The sequence below is a fragment of the Agelaius tricolor genome, unplaced genomic scaffold (genome assembly GCF_023055355.1).
Source record: "Agelaius tricolor isolate 1412-34295 unplaced genomic scaffold, bAgeTri1.0.p SCAF_18, whole genome shotgun sequence".
Classification (NCBI taxonomy): Eukaryota; Metazoa; Chordata; class Aves; order Passeriformes; family Icteridae; genus Agelaius; species Agelaius tricolor.
The window spans coordinates 6,857,630-6,872,173 of NW_027269278.1; the positions used below are offsets into that span (position 1 = coordinate 6,857,630).

At 45.1% G+C, this 14,544-nt stretch overlaps 2 protein-coding genes across 2 annotated transcripts; one reads left to right on the forward strand and one right to left on the reverse strand.

Annotated features, from left to right (window-relative positions):
- Positions 1-45: 45 nt before the first annotated feature.
- Positions 46-4,388, forward strand: NUDCD2 (NudC domain containing 2). The gene is made up of 4 exons (XM_071443134.1): positions 46-383; positions 1,784-1,832; positions 3,046-3,197; positions 4,051-4,388. Exons 1-4 carry the CDS (start codon positions 195-197, stop codon positions 4,132-4,134), a joined length of 474 nt encoding a protein of 157 aa, XP_071299235.1. The 5' UTR covers positions 46-194; the 3' UTR covers positions 4,135-4,388.
- A 2,770-nt stretch (positions 4,389-7,158) lies between these two features.
- CCNG1 (cyclin G1) lies at positions 7,159-12,691 on the reverse strand. Its single transcript, XM_071443133.1, has 7 exons — positions 12,506-12,691; positions 11,869-12,132; positions 10,600-10,853; positions 9,931-10,009; positions 9,750-9,848; positions 9,310-9,504; positions 7,159-8,700 (listed from the first exon to the last, which is right to left on the reverse strand). Exons 2-6 carry the CDS (start codon positions 12,130-12,132, stop codon positions 9,313-9,315), a joined length of 888 nt encoding a protein of 295 aa, XP_071299234.1. The 5' UTR covers positions 12,506-12,691; the 3' UTR covers positions 7,159-8,700; positions 9,310-9,312.
- Between the last annotated feature and the right edge of the window lie 1,853 nt (positions 12,692-14,544).

Here is a 14,544-nt window from a genome sequence, read left to right on the forward strand (position 1 = left end):
GGCGCCGGGCACGCGCGCTGCGGGCTTGCCGGGGGGCGTGGCTGGCGGTGCGCGTGCGCGGGGGGGGCGCGGGGAGTGGGGCCGGGAGCGCGGAGCGGTGTGGGGCTCAGTCACTGTGGGGCTCAGTCACTGTGGGATTCAGTGTGTGCGGGGCTCCGTGCGGATCGTGGAGCCGAGCGCTGCCGCCGTGTCCCATGTCGGCTCCGTTCGAGGAGCGCAGCGGGGTGGTGCCCTGCGCGACGCCCTGGGGCCGCTGGTACCAGACGCTGGAGGAGGTGTTCATCGAGGTGCGCGTCCCGCCGGGCACCCGCGCCAAGGACGTGCGCTGCAGCTTGCGGAGCCGGCACATCGCCCTGGCCGTGGGCGGGCAGGAGCTGCTGCAGGTACCGCGGGCAGCCCGGGCAGCGGGCACCGGCCCGTCCGACGCGTAGGCCGCGGGGCCCCGGGGGGGCACGGGCTCAGCTGGGTTATAAAATACCTGAGATCACTGAGTACAGCCTGAGACGCAGCACTGTGTCAGCCAGGCTTTCCTAAACACCTCCCGGGATTGTGACCACGCCACCTCCCCGGGAGCCCGATCCGAGGTTTAGTCACACTCTGTGAAATTTCTTCCTGATATCCGAGGTCTAGTCACACTCTCTGTGAAATTTCTTCCTCATATCCGAGGTCTAGTCACACTTTCTGTGAAACGTCTTCCTGATGTCCAGCCCAGACCTGCCCTGGCACAGCCTAGGCTGTGTCCTCGTGTGCTGTCATTAGTCGCCTGCCTGGGAGAAGGTTGGCACACCTGTGCCCTGTGCCGCCTCTCTGTTCTTTATCCCAGGTTTGATACATTAAAAATGGCATTCATTGGAAACAGTTTTGTTCACCTGGACAAGGTTTTACAGATGGTGCCTGTCCTCCAGTATGTGGAAAGAGAGCTGGAGAGGGGCTTCTTACGAGGCCATGTAGTGATGGGACAAGGGGGAAAAGCTTTAAACTGTCAGAATATAGGCTTATATTGGATATTAGGAAGAATTTGTTTCCTGTGAGGGTGGGGAGGCCCTGGCACAGGGTACCCAGAGGAGCTGTGGATGCCCCATCCCTGGAAGTGTTCAAGGCCAGGTTGGCCAGGGCTTGGAGCAACCTGGGATAGTGGAAGGTGTCCCTGCCCATGGCAGGGAGCTGGAATTAGATGAACTTTAGGATTCCTTTCAATCCAATCCATTCTGTGATTCTATGAAATATAACAATACAAATTCATATGGATTTTAATGTGAATGTGGACAGCATTTTAGTGCACGGCTTCAAGCGCTCCAGAAAGCAAAAAAAGACCCCAAAAAAACCCAAAACCAACCCAAAAAAAAAAAAAAAAAGAGAAAAGAAAGAAAAAAACCCACAAAAACAAAAACCAGCCTAAAGACAGATTTACTTTCACATTTATAATGAACTGCTTATGCTACCTGTATCCTGCACCAGAGCTAGATGTTACTCCTGACAAAAACCCTTGAATTTTCATGACAAGATTATTAAAAATGGCATTTCCTGCTAAGAAACACAAGCCTTTTCAATGACTCCAGATACTAAAACAAGGTATTTAATGCTTCAATTAAAAAATAATTGTGTAATAAGCAATAATTCTTTGACAGGCTACATGCAAACGTATACTTGTAGGGCCAAATCACCCTATTTATTTTCAGCAGAATACAAGGTGGTTAAATTGTGAGTAAAACTTCATAACTCAATGTGAACTGGATGCTGAAAAGGTTTTACTGATTTGTAATATTGTACCTGTCTTTTGCAGGGTAAACTTTTTGACTCTACAGTAACTGATGAAGGAACGTGGACCTTAGGTAATAATGTACATCTGAAGTGATGATATAGAGACAGTAAAACTTTCCAGTAGACACTGCAGAATAATTTACCCTCTCTTTATTAATGGGAAAGATTACTTTCTTCCCTTAGCTTTGTAAAAAGGCAAAGTCATTATTGCTGGATTAAGGAACTGAGGTATTACAAAAGCACTTGAGGTTAAGGTTAACGAGAAGATGCCACATCCTGGAAGGTCCTAATCAATGGGTTGCAAACATTTCCATATAGTGAGAAGGTTTTTGCAAAAACCTTCATTTAAAGGTAAGCAGTTATAGTACAGCTGCATGACTCTCCATAATTAGTACTTTTTATCCATTACATTTTTTGAATGAATTACAAAATCTACAGTCCAAGAGAATCAGAAAGAAATTTTATAAAAACACACTGAGGTTCCTACATATAATGAGGAAGAAAAGTATATTGGGCCATTATATCATAAATACTGTGAAGTATTCTGAATATTTTGGGGTTTGGCAATCATATTTGTGGACTGTGCCTCTCAGTGTTTTCCTATGAAGGGTTTTCTTTTCCATTCAATATTTATATTAAATATTTATTGATAATTTAGTAATTTAAGCCATTAAAATTTACAGTGTTAATACACATTGTGAAGTGAAGCCCAGTCATTATCAGTACACAAATAATCTTCCAAATACACTTCTAATGCTGTATTTATTCACTTCAGTAGAACTGAACACCCTGCACTGCACATTTATTTTGAAACATACTTTCAATATATATTCTCTGTGGTCATGCACACCATCTATTCATATGTTGCTAAAACTTTATTCTGGCTTTTTGTTGGTAATAACTCTGTACAGCTTGACCTTAAATTTTTCATTATTGCCTTAGCAGAGTTGTCTATATTAGTAGCTTAAATCTTTGTTGTCAACATCTCCAAGAGGTTACTTTATGTTTGCAATAGAAGTACTTATGAACTGGGTTTAATCCCTTAAAACAGCCTCAGCATCTTAGAGGTCAGAAAGGGAGAGCTGACAGTACAGGCTGTCTTTGCCTCAGCCTTTTTTTTCTTGTTAATGTTTATTTATTTATCAAGAACTAGGTTGGCATTGGCATTAAGAATTTAAATGACTTCACTTCTTGTGCTTGTTAGTAGTGAATTCACCAAACCAAGAAAAGCAGCAGCACATAGGACTGAGTTTGAAGGTTGCTCTCTGTGTTTTCATTCAACAGAAGACAGGCAGCTGATACGAATTGTTCTAATGAAGACAAATAGAGATGCTGGAAATTGTTGGACCTCTCTGTTAGAAAATGAATATGCTGCTGATCCTTGGGTACAGGACCAGATGCAAAGGAAACTTACACTGGAGAGATTCCAAAGAGAAGTAAGTTAAAGCACCATAATTACTCCTTATATGTTTTGTTAGCACACAGAGGTTGTGGCCAGCAAAGCTGAGCAAATGCCATGGAAATAATGCTTTAGTTCAATATCTCTAAAATGCTTACAAGGTTTTATCACTGTGCTTTGAAGAGGTTATTCTGTCTGCAGGGTTTCTGCTAAGTTCAGGTGACTTTGGAGGTGCTGTGCTGTTTTAGTAATTGCATCTTCCTAACAACTTTTCACTTGTTAGGCTACACACAACTTCTCTTATGATCTAGAATTATGACAAAGCCATATTTACAATAAAATCTGAACATCAACTCTACTGGATATGCTTGTTTATAATCTAAGATGGAGTGCAATAGTTCACTGGAAAAGACATTCCTTGCACTTTCACTAAAATTGCCTAAATTGTTTTGCTATACCTTTGGCACACAACTATTCCTGTACATGTCTGCAGAGGTGTAGAATTACAACATTTTATGTACCAGCTGAATCAGCAGGCTAAGTACTTCAGCAGAGAACAAGCAGAACCTAGTTAAACTTTCCTTAAAAATTTTTTTCTGGCAGATCTGACTACTTGCTAATTCAAGAACATCTTTACAAAGTCACTTCAGCAGTAGGCAACCAAACTATGACAATTCAGAATTTGTTGATGCATGTTCCAAGAATTTCAGTGCTGTGATAAATGTATGACAAGTTGATTGTTACATGTTCTTATTACAATGGCAGAATATTAACAAAAAGCAATTTAGTTTTTTTTTTTTTTTTCTTTGTGGGTTGTCTGGGATTTTTTTAAAGCACTTTTATTTTAAGTAATTTACTTACTAACCAATTTTTATTTTTACTTCCATCAGAACCCTGGGTTTGACTTCAGTGGGGCAGAAATTTCTGGAAACTACAGCAAAGGAGGACCAGACTTCTCTAGTCTTGAAAAGTGAACTTTTTATATGTGACCCTTTAGACAAATTACATGTTACAGTTAAGGACTGGAATCATGTAACTGTTGAAGACTTCAGTGATCTCTTCAATGGATTGTTGTCAAAAGTAATTACTTCAGTGAAGAGAAAGATCTTTTCCAGCAGACTGAAGACAAAATGTTACCAGCTGATTTATAAGCTGTGATAACTTTATGATACTAAGGCACAACCTATTGAGAAAGGTGGACATAAAAAAGTAATGTCTTTAAGCAGAATGTTTGGTGTGGGTGGTTTTTTCTTTTTAGAAACACTATACTAAACAAAGCAGTTAGAAATCTACCACTTGTCTTAATGCAAGGATATCTTCTTATTCTTGCTGATGTGCACTTGGGAAGGAATCTCACCATGCACCAGCCCCCACCACTGGGGCTGATCTGCTGGAGAGCAGCTCTGTGGAGAAGGACCTTGGGGTCCTGGAGGACAACGAGCTGTCCCTGAGCCAGCAGTGCCCTGGGGGACAAGACCAATTATATCCTGGGGTGAATCAGGAACAACATTGCCAGAAGGTCAGGGGGGTGATCCTGCTCCTCTGCTCAGCCATGGTGAGGCCAGATCTGGAGTGCTCTGTCCAGCTGGGCTGCTCAAGACTAGAGGGACATGGATCTCCTGGAGGGGGTCCAGCAAAGGCTGTGGAAGGGATTGAAGGATATCCCTGCAAGGAAAGGCTTTAGGAGCTGGGGCTGTTCAGCCTCCTGAGGAGATCAGCTGAGAGGGGACCTCATCCCTGTTTGTCCCTGTCTGCAGGGAGGGCTCAGAGCAGGGACCAGACTGCTCCATGGTGCCCCGCAACAGGACAAGAGACAAGGGGCACAAACCAACCAACCTACTGCATGTGGGAGAGAACTCAGTACCCACAGATGAGAAGGAGGAAGTGCTTAACACCCTCTTTGCCTCAGTCTTTAGTGGCAAGACGCCTTGTCCTCAAGACAACTGTCCTCCTGGGTTGGTAGATGGTGTCAGGGAGCAGAGCAGAATGGTTCCCTCATTATCCAGGAGAAGGCAGTCAGAGAACTGCTGAGCTGCTTGGATGTTCATAAATTCCTAGGGCCAGATGGGATCCACCCCAGGGTGATGAGGGACCTGGCAGATGAGCTTGCCAAGCCACTCTCCATCATTTACCAACAGTCCTGGCTCACTGGTGAGGTTCCAGATGACTGGAAGCTGCCCAATGTGACACCCATTCACAACAAGGTGGGATGGAGGATCCTGGTAATTATAGACCAGTTAGCCTGACCTCAGCACCCAGTAAGGTAATGGAACACTTCATATTGAGTGCCATCACACAGCACTTAGAGGATGGCCAGGGTATCATACCCAGCCAGCAGGGGTCTAGGAGGGGTGGGTCATGTTTGACCAGCCTGGTCTCTTTTCGTGACCAGGTGACCCTCTGGTGGTTGCAGGAAGGGTTGTGGATGTGTCTGTTTGGACTCCAGCAAGGCCTTTGACAGTGTGGCTCCCACAAAACACTCCTGGAAAAGCTGCAGCCCAGGGCTGGGACAGGAGCACTCTGGGCTGGGCTCAGAGCTGGCTGGATGGCTGGCCCAGAGAGTGGTGGTGAGCAGTGCTGCATCCAGCTGGCAGCCAGGCACCAGTGGTGTTCTCAGGGCTCTGAGAACACAGCTCTGTTCAATATCTCTATTGATGGCAGGGATGAGGGGATTGAGTCTTTCTGAGTTTTTCTTAGTAAATCTGCAGACAACACTAAGCTGGGAGCTGTGTCCATCTGTTGGAAGGTCGGAGGGCTCTGCAGAGAGACCTGGAACGGTTGGAGTCCAAGAGGATGAAGTTTAGCAAGTCCAAGTGCCAAGTCCTGCATTTTGGCCACAATAACCCCCTGCAATACTCTGGGCTGGGGACAGTGTGGCTGGACAGTGCCCAGGCACAAAGGGACCTGGGGGTGCTGGTGCCAGCCCGCTGAACATGAGCCAGCAGTGTGTCCTGGTAGCCAAGAAGGCCAATGGCTCCTGGCCTGGATCCTGTGGCCAGCAGGAGCAGGGAGGTCATTCTGCCCCTGTACTTGGCACTGGTGAGGGCACACCTCGAGTGCTGTGTCCGGCTCTGGGCCCTCAGGTTGGGAAGAACATTGAGACACTTGAGCGCAGAGGAGGCAACGAGGCTGGAGAGGGGCTGGGAACACAAACCCTGTGAGGAACCACTGAGGGAGCTGGGGCTGTTCAGCCTGGAGAAAAGGAGACTCAGAGGTGACCCCAACACTCCCTACACCTTTCTGAAAGGTGGCTGTAGTCAGGTGGGAGTTGGTCTCTTTCTCCAGGAAGCAACTGAGAGAGTGAGAGGACACAGTCTTAAGCTGTGTCAAAGGAAATAATAGTTTGGATATTAGGAAAAAGTTATTTATGGAAAGAGTGATGAAGTACTAGAATGGCCTGCCTGGGGAGGTGGTGGAGTCACCATCCCCAAATGTGTTTAACAAAAGACTGGATGTGGCACTCAGTGCCATGGCTTAATTGAGGTGTCAGGGCATGGGCTGGACTCCATGTTATCTTGAAGGTCTCTTCCAGCCTAGTCATTCTGTGATTCTGTGATGCCTGTGTTCCACCTGGACATGAGGAACAAATTCTTTCCTGTGCAGCAACTGTGCACAGGAACAGGTTTCCCTGAGATGGTATGGGGTCTGCCTGGAGGTAATAAATGTCTGGATGAAATCCAGTGTCATGTGCTCTGGGATGACCCTGCCTGAGCAAGGAGATGGGACCAGCTGATCCCACCCATGGTCCCTTCCAACCTGACCCATTCTGTGATTCACTGCTGCAGGACAGATATTGTAAGATATTTAGCATTTTCTCATGTGGTTCGTCCCACACAGCCTCAACCTCTTATAAAAATAAATTTGTGAAAAAAAACCAAACTGCATTATGTCTTACCTCCTGCCTGAAAAGTTTTCTCCAGGTACTGTTCAGGTGTAAGTCCCCTTTATAGGCTTCCTATTAATATGTTTCATAACATACATTACAGGAAAAAAGCTACTTAGTTAAGCACATTTCAATGTTTAATTTAAAGGTACATATCTTGAGACAGGACAATTAGAATTGCACACTGCATCCTCTCCCAGTGGGCTGACCACACCTTTGAATCACTTTGCACAGGTCAGCACAATGCCCAGGCAGCACTGACAGGTGTGACAGCCAGTTACATGTTTTGCAGTGCAATCACTCCCATGAGCAGATTGGATTTGTCCAGTAGAGAGCTTTGGTATGGAGTCTTCTGTAAAAGCTTTAACTAGTTTGAGATATGCAAAGAATGGTTTCCACCTCAGCTGGTACCATCACAGGGAAGGGTTGGCTGGCCAACACCTCATCCCACACTCTGATCTCTCCTTCTCCACTCCAGCAGTCCATATAACAATCAGGTTTAACAGCCTGTTGCCAACAGCCTCTGTCCCACAGTGATGCAGAATTCAAGAGGACATTAGCAACTCTCCCAGAACCTCTTTTCATCTAACATGCAATAATACACTCTTATTATCCACTTCCTTGGTAGCACTAGAAGCATCAATATTGACCTGGTCTTCAGAACAAACAGTTGTGTTTTACAAAGCTTACCAATAAAGAGATCAGAGTTGAAGCAATCTTCAGTGTTTCTCATCTGGATTACTCCTACACAGAGGCCACGGGGGGAACTAGCCCTGCTCCTACTGTACCTGTAACAATGTGCCTGTTCAGTATCAGCATTTACCTCTGGAAAACTAAGGCAAAACTCTGAAAAACTAAGGTCAGATTTAGGGCATGAAAGGGTTACATGTGACCCAGTTCTTTGCCTTAGTCCTTCATTAGGCATCACCAAGTTTTTACACTCAATGAGTGTGGCATCAGCAAACTACAGCTCTTACAAAATACTGCAGTTACTGATGCTGTGCTAGTGACTGTCTTTGCTAAAGGAACACAGTAAAGTTCCTCTGTTCTCCTGCTCTACCTACTGGACACATTCAGTGGCTATCACAGGATGCTGTTTAATGTGTCTGTGGTAGGAGGCCAGTGCCCATCCTGGCAGGAACATGTGAACACAAGGTACTGCCCCAACAGCACACCAGGTGAGCTGGCAGCCATTTGCTGTTGTCATCAAGATTGAGTTGGATTAGTTTTTCTTTTCTTAACACACTGCAGCACTGCACTACTGCACATCAGGTTTTCCTAGTACTGCATAATCCTCAGAAAGTGAACCAGGTTTTAAAAATTAATACCTAATTCAGCACCTGCAGTTACTGTAAACTGAGGTTAGATTACACAAACTGCTCTACAAACTCTAAGGTGTTAGAATTCCTTGAATTGGGATTGTGTTATTCCACTGACTAGTGAACAGTCTACCAAGTAAGAATGAAAACTGACACCACGTACTGGATTCATCATGAAAAGAACTGGTATTTGCTGGAAGGATCTTTAGTCTGAAATGTTACATGTTCTTTCCATGAATTGAGCTCTTCATTATTAAGATCAGGGTTCAGACTGTTTCTCAGCTATCTGTGTGCCTGTTGACAAGGTCACAGGATGGTCTTCCCATTTTATTGTACTCCTGTAAAAAAACCCCAAACAAACCAGTCAACAGAAGTGCTTTCTACAAGAGCCAAACAAAGCATGAGATCTTAATACAGCAGAACAGCAAGATGGCTGTTATAGAAGAAGGTGCAGCCTCTGAAGTGAAGTCTAGGTAAGAAGTTTACCATTTTACAGAGTACAACAACAGTAACAGGAATAATGAATTACAGATTTTAGCCTTCACTAAGCAGCTATACAACTGTATAAAACTGTCTGTTATAAGTGGCTTAAGTGAACAATTACAAGAAATTCATTCTAACAGACTGGTTTTCTTTTTGGGATTGGAGCAAGGCAAAGGGTTTTTTTTCCCCTTTTCCAAGCTTTACTTCACATTTTAGTGTCAATGTGGTCCCAATGTCTGTAGAACATTTCTGTTACCACAACACACATCAGTTCTTTCTCCAGTGTTCATACATTAATTAGGTAGCCCCTTCTTTAGGTACAGCACTGGTTTAAGCATGAACATGAGAACAGGCAACTACACTTCTGTTCCATGATTCCAGGAGGTTACCTGTAAGGGCCCTGGAGGTGGTTAACAGCTGATTTTACTTCCACATTATCAGAAGTTGATTTCACAAGGCCTTACCTATTATGAGGTGCTCTCTGGAATGGTAGGAAGGTGTGTTATTCTGTAGTAGCTGTGTTTAAGCTGCCGAGCTGTACGTCCAGACACAATCCACTTTAATTTCTGCACATTTGGTTTGGAACACTTGCTTGAGGAATATTCTGTAAGGCACTTCAATACTAGCTCCTTCCAGAAGGTCAATTCTCTGTTGCTTATCTACATAACAAAACAGAATGTCCTATGTTAATAACCAGCTAAATCTTTATTTTGTACATGAACTTTCAGCTTCTTCAACACGATAGGAAGCCAACTATCCCAGGCCAAATGAAAAAAACCCAACAAAACATCACAAGAAAGCCACAAAAGAAACCAATATGCCAACACACCTGTTCCTTCCCCACTGTGTAGACCTTTCCATGCATTTTCCTGCCACCCTCCCCTGAAATTTTATCTGCACATACCTTGGAATGTAACTGTAGAAATTCCAATGGCTCTGTCAACTCCAGCAGCTTTTGTTCTTCTATCTCTAATGCCAAAATAGACAGTGCCAAGACAGAAGGCTGGAGAGAGAGAAGATGTTTTTAGACACTGCTTTGCTAAGTTTCAGCAGTTTAATTTTCTGTCAACTTTCAAGATGTTTACCTTGGCTTTAGAAAACATGATTCTGCAGTGACAGGCCTTAAGCTGGGTCTCAAGTCTCTCAAAATTAAGGTATTTTCTCCTGTAATAAGAACAGATGAGTGACTCTAGACGAATGCAAGATTGATCAAGGCAGCATCACTCTGGGAACTCAGAGAAGCAGCAAGAATGTTCATTATCTAAACAAAGGCCTCATTTGTCCCAGAACTTCTGGGGTTACATTCAAACAGGTGTTCAGTTTTGGCAGCCTCAATGCCAAAAATAAATCTTGTGTTACACTGGGGAAGAGTTGCATTACCAAAGCAGGCTTAACAAGGAATTTCAGTGCTTACTAGCAAAAGGAATCTTTTTTAAACCAGATTTTTGCAATCTTTACAATGAGGCAATACTTTGCTGCAGCCTAAGCAGAGATTTATTATATCATCATTATTGAGCAAGTTTGGCTTTTGGCTCAGAGAGTAATACTCCATTTATGCAAACAATATTTAAAATTACAATAATATTAAACCATAGATGCTCACATTTATGACAATTTCAAGTAGGGGGAAAAGTTTGTGGAATTTTTAAAGTATAGAAAGGCGAATTACTCAAGCAATTTCCCTGCTTGTTTTTCTACATTCTACATTTTCTGGTCTTAGGCAGTTATAGCAAAATCAGGATTAGTTATTGTACCTTTCACAGCTTAAATTCTCATGAATGAATGAATGATAGAGCTGCAGAAATTGGAAGGCAGTTATAGCTTTGACTTTCCAACCCAGTTTCTCCAGTATGATTTTCTCCATTCTCATCATATCAGAAACAGTGAACCTATACTGGCTTATTCGGATTAAGTCAGTGGCCAAGGGCACATTCCTCTCTTCTTCTGATGCCTTCACAGCCAAGTAGAAGCAGCTGAGTCCAACACAGCCCAAGTGTTTAGGCTGTACCTAAAAGAAAGTCAACTGTTATTTTCAAAGAAGAAGGCCTCTGATCAGCTATAATAACATGCAAGTATCAAACTGTAGGCACCAATCTATTTCATCAAAAATTATGGGGGATGAGGGGTTGTTTTTTCTTTTGAGATTGAAGACTAAGTATTTTACAGTACATTATTAGCTTCATTTAACCAAACAGGAAAACAGTTATGCACTGTAAATTGCATTTCTTTCATCTAAAAAGCAAGACTGCAGAGCAATTTGGATTGAGGTAGAATGACTTGTTAATAAATTTCTATAATAGCCTAATAAGAAGCTTTTCGGACTTAAAGCGTTGTACATATTAGGGATGATAGGAGAAAATTGGGGATTTCTAACTCTGTTTTAAGTATGTACATGTATGTATAAATGGTCTTATTTTATTCCCTAGACAATGCTGTCCCAATTTTTACTGCTGAATCTGGATTCACAAGTCTTTGAAATCATAATTTTCCCATCCGTTCCATCTAGCTTTCTCATTTTGGTTTGAACACACAAGCAAAACAAGCTTTTGTTCTTGTCCAAATTGTACAATGATAATCCTGTCTTGTTAGACTATTTAAAACAACTCAGATCAGCATGTCACATCTGCACAGGAGAATGCAGTGCTAACTGATGTCTGACCAGATTTTAAGTGTTCAACAGCATCTTGATATACACAGAGTAAATGAATAGGTTGAAAAGGCAGTTAAATAAGAAGTAATTTAACTTTTTTTGTATCTATGCAGCAGGACAGGCAGTCTGAATTGGTCTAGGCCATTAACAAGTCCTGTTTCCCAGCCCATGGACATCCTTTAGGGGGATGAGGGGTTGTTTCCTTTTCCAGGGGAAACGTTTCTTAACAATATCAAAATCTGACCGTCCAATAGAATTTTTTAGCTCCACAGAACCATGAATCTTTGGAAGGAGCTTAACCTTTATGTAAACCCAAGACATTCCAGTTTCGAATAGGAACTAGGCTGAGAGCTTATCCTTTAAAAAGCCTTACCTTCATTTTTGATAAGAATCTATCTAAGAAATTCACAGCTAGAGAGAACGTCTCGGTGTGGAAGCCAAAGAACTGCGTTAAGCTGAGGAGATCCTTCACCTCGAAGTCTCGCAGCCGAGCGGTCATCCGCAGGCCATTGTCGTGGGCAGCCTCGAGCAGCCGGAGCCCGGCGGCCCGGGGCTGGGCCCGCAGCTCCTGCTCCAGCATCGCGGGCAGCTCCAGCACCGGGTCCCGAGCGCCGCCGCTCGCCGGGGTATCGATCATCTGCCGCGAGAAACAGCGCCGGCAGTCCAACAGCTGAAACCCAAACTCGCCAAACCCTCACAAACTCTGCGGCCCAGATGCGGCAGCCCGGGCACACGCTCGGAGCGCCCCGGGGCACCCGCGGCCCCGCAGCCCAGGGGTGCGAGGGGCACGGCGGGGCCGCGCCGCCCGGGACATGCCCGGGCCTGCCCCTCGCTGCCGCCGGGCTCTGCCGGCGGACGGAGACCTGCGCGCTCCGCCGGGGGACGGAGGGACAGAAGGACAACGCCCACCCCACGGAAGGGACGGAAGGGACGGGAGTGGACGGTACGGACATGGCACGGGGACGCCAAACGCGCAGCCGGCGGGACGGGAGCCGGCCGTGCGCCCTTACCTTGTCTGTGCGGCCCCGCTCCCTGCCCGGGAGGGCAAGGGTCGGACGGGCTGGAGTGTCCGGAGCGGGTCCGGGCGGTTGGGGCCGGGCGGTCGGGCCGGGCTCCGTCCGGCCCCGCGGCACCGGCGCGCACCCCCAGCCCGCGAGCCGCCGCCCCGCCCGCGCAGTGGCGCCCTCTGGCGGCCCCGCCGCGCCAGGCCCCGCCCCCGCCAGCCGGTCCCGCCCCCTCCGCTCCTGAAGGGGGCGCGTCCCCGCCCTTCCATCGCCCCTCAGACGGGAGCGACTGGGAGAGTGCCCGGTGTGTCCCGGTCATTGAGGGACCGGCCCCGTGTGTCCTGGCCATTGAGGGACCGGCCCGGCCCGGCCGCTCTGATAGTCCCGCTCGCTGGGGCGCTTGGAGCTCCTCGAGCACCCACCCAGCCCTGGTATTAACTTAGAGTTAAAACTCTTAGGTTTTAACTTTTGTATTTTTCAGGTTCTGTGCTGCTTTAGTGTGTAGTTCTGGGCTTCATTTTAAGTGTTAGTAAGCGTTCTTCACAGAGCAGGGAGACAAAACAATTCCTTCTCTAGCTTGAGACTAAGGACAGCCAGATTTCAGGCCCAAGAGCATGGATAACAACGTGGCCAAACAACGTGGACTGAAGAGAAAAAAACAAGAAGGACAAGATTTCATAACCTAAAGCTGTAATGGGACAATTAACTCCAATATGCAAATGGACCAGAACTTATAAAAGAGAGATCTTGTGACCAGTCATCCATTTTTTGGTGACCATTTTGGTTCATCTTGGGTGTAGCCCTGCCTGGGCTCTAGCACTGCCCAAGGTGGGTCCATTGAGGCCTCCTAATAAACCCCTACTTTATTCTTTGAGTCTGTCTAGCCTCTGTTCTAGGCCAGCCTTGATAAGGCATCAGTACAAATGGCTCTTAAAGCATAAATGGCTTCTAAGCCCTGGGATGGCTCCTGCCTGGGTTTCCAGGCCAGGGCAGATGCTGTCCCCACAGGGCTGAAGGCTGGAGGGGTTTGGTGTTTTACTGCTCCCGCCTCCAGCATGACTGAAACCTCTCCAGTACAAGGCATCAAAGGGTTCATGTCTTTAACACTTTCCAGCCCCTCTGACCATACATGCATCAAAAGTGATACTCATACTACCTTCTCCTATTGTACTTACCACAGATTTATTGTGGGCTTGTTTAATTCTTCCTATCGCCTGTGGAAATTAATTAAAATTTGTTTTATTGGAAAAACCTTTCTACTTCAGAATAACTTCCAGCAGGCAGGACTAGAAGGAAATATAGTTAGAGGTTTTGCAGAAGTTTTTAAGAAAAATGTGTTTTTCATAGCAAGAGCTTGGATTTTTGGAAGGCTCAGTGGAAGTCAGAATGAGGGAGTCCTTGGGTGTGAAGGTGAAATGACCAAATACCGTACCTGTGCCTCTTTCCCCTCCAAAACACTTACAAGAAATCTAAGTTTCCACTTGCTGTCCATTTCCCTTCCTTCCTCTGACCTTTGCAAACCACTGAGATGCACTGAGAGAATGCATCTAAAAGGCACTGGTTAGACCTTCATTATACTGTCCTTGATTTGCATGTCTATGGGACAAGAAAAAGTAATTTGTTAAAAAAATGAAAGTGGAAGCATCAATCCCAGGTCTCATGCCACAGCCCATCTGAGAGAAAATAAATTGTCTTTTGGTGCTATGAAGTCTAAACTGTAAATCAATCTGTTGCTATTGGATGACATTCCCATATAATTGCCCATGAATGCAAACTCAAGTACTTCAAGTATTCACAGATGCAGCACATCAGAAATAAAGATTATAGCAAATCAGATGTCATGAATATGGATATTTATGTTGCCAGTAAATAGTCTGAGTTATCTAAATTAAAATTCAAGATTATATATTGCAAAGGAAGTGTTCTTCTTTTTTTTTTTTTTAAGAGTTGGAAAACATTTGCAGTATTCTTCCTGTCATTACTATGCACATAATAATCATGTGAAGCAAATGATACTTCTTTTCATGCTGCTTGTTTTAAATAGC

Coding starts and splice junctions, on each gene's coding strand:
- NUDCD2 (XM_071443134.1), top strand. CDS start 195: ATGTCGGCTCCGTTCGAGGAGCGCAGCGGGGTGGTGCCCTGCGCGACG. Junction 1,833..3,045: donor TGAAGGAACGTGGACCTTAG/GTAATAATGTAC, acceptor TTCATTCAACAG/AAGACAGGCAGCTGATACGA. Junction 3,198..4,050: donor TGGAGAGATTCCAAAGAGAA/GTAAGTTAAAGC, acceptor TACTTCCATCAG/AACCCTGGGTTTGACTTCAG.
- CCNG1 (XM_071443133.1), bottom strand. CDS start 12,132: ATGATCGATACCCCGGCGAGCGGCGGCGCTCGGGACCCGGTGCTGGAG. Junction 10,010..10,599: donor GAGAATTTAAGCTGTGAAAG/GTACAATAACTA, acceptor TTCTTATTACAG/GAGAAAATACCTTAATTTTG. Junction 9,849..9,930: donor TCATGTTTTCTAAAGCCAAG/GTAAACATCTTG, acceptor CTCTCTCTCCAG/CCTTCTGTCTTGGCACTGTC.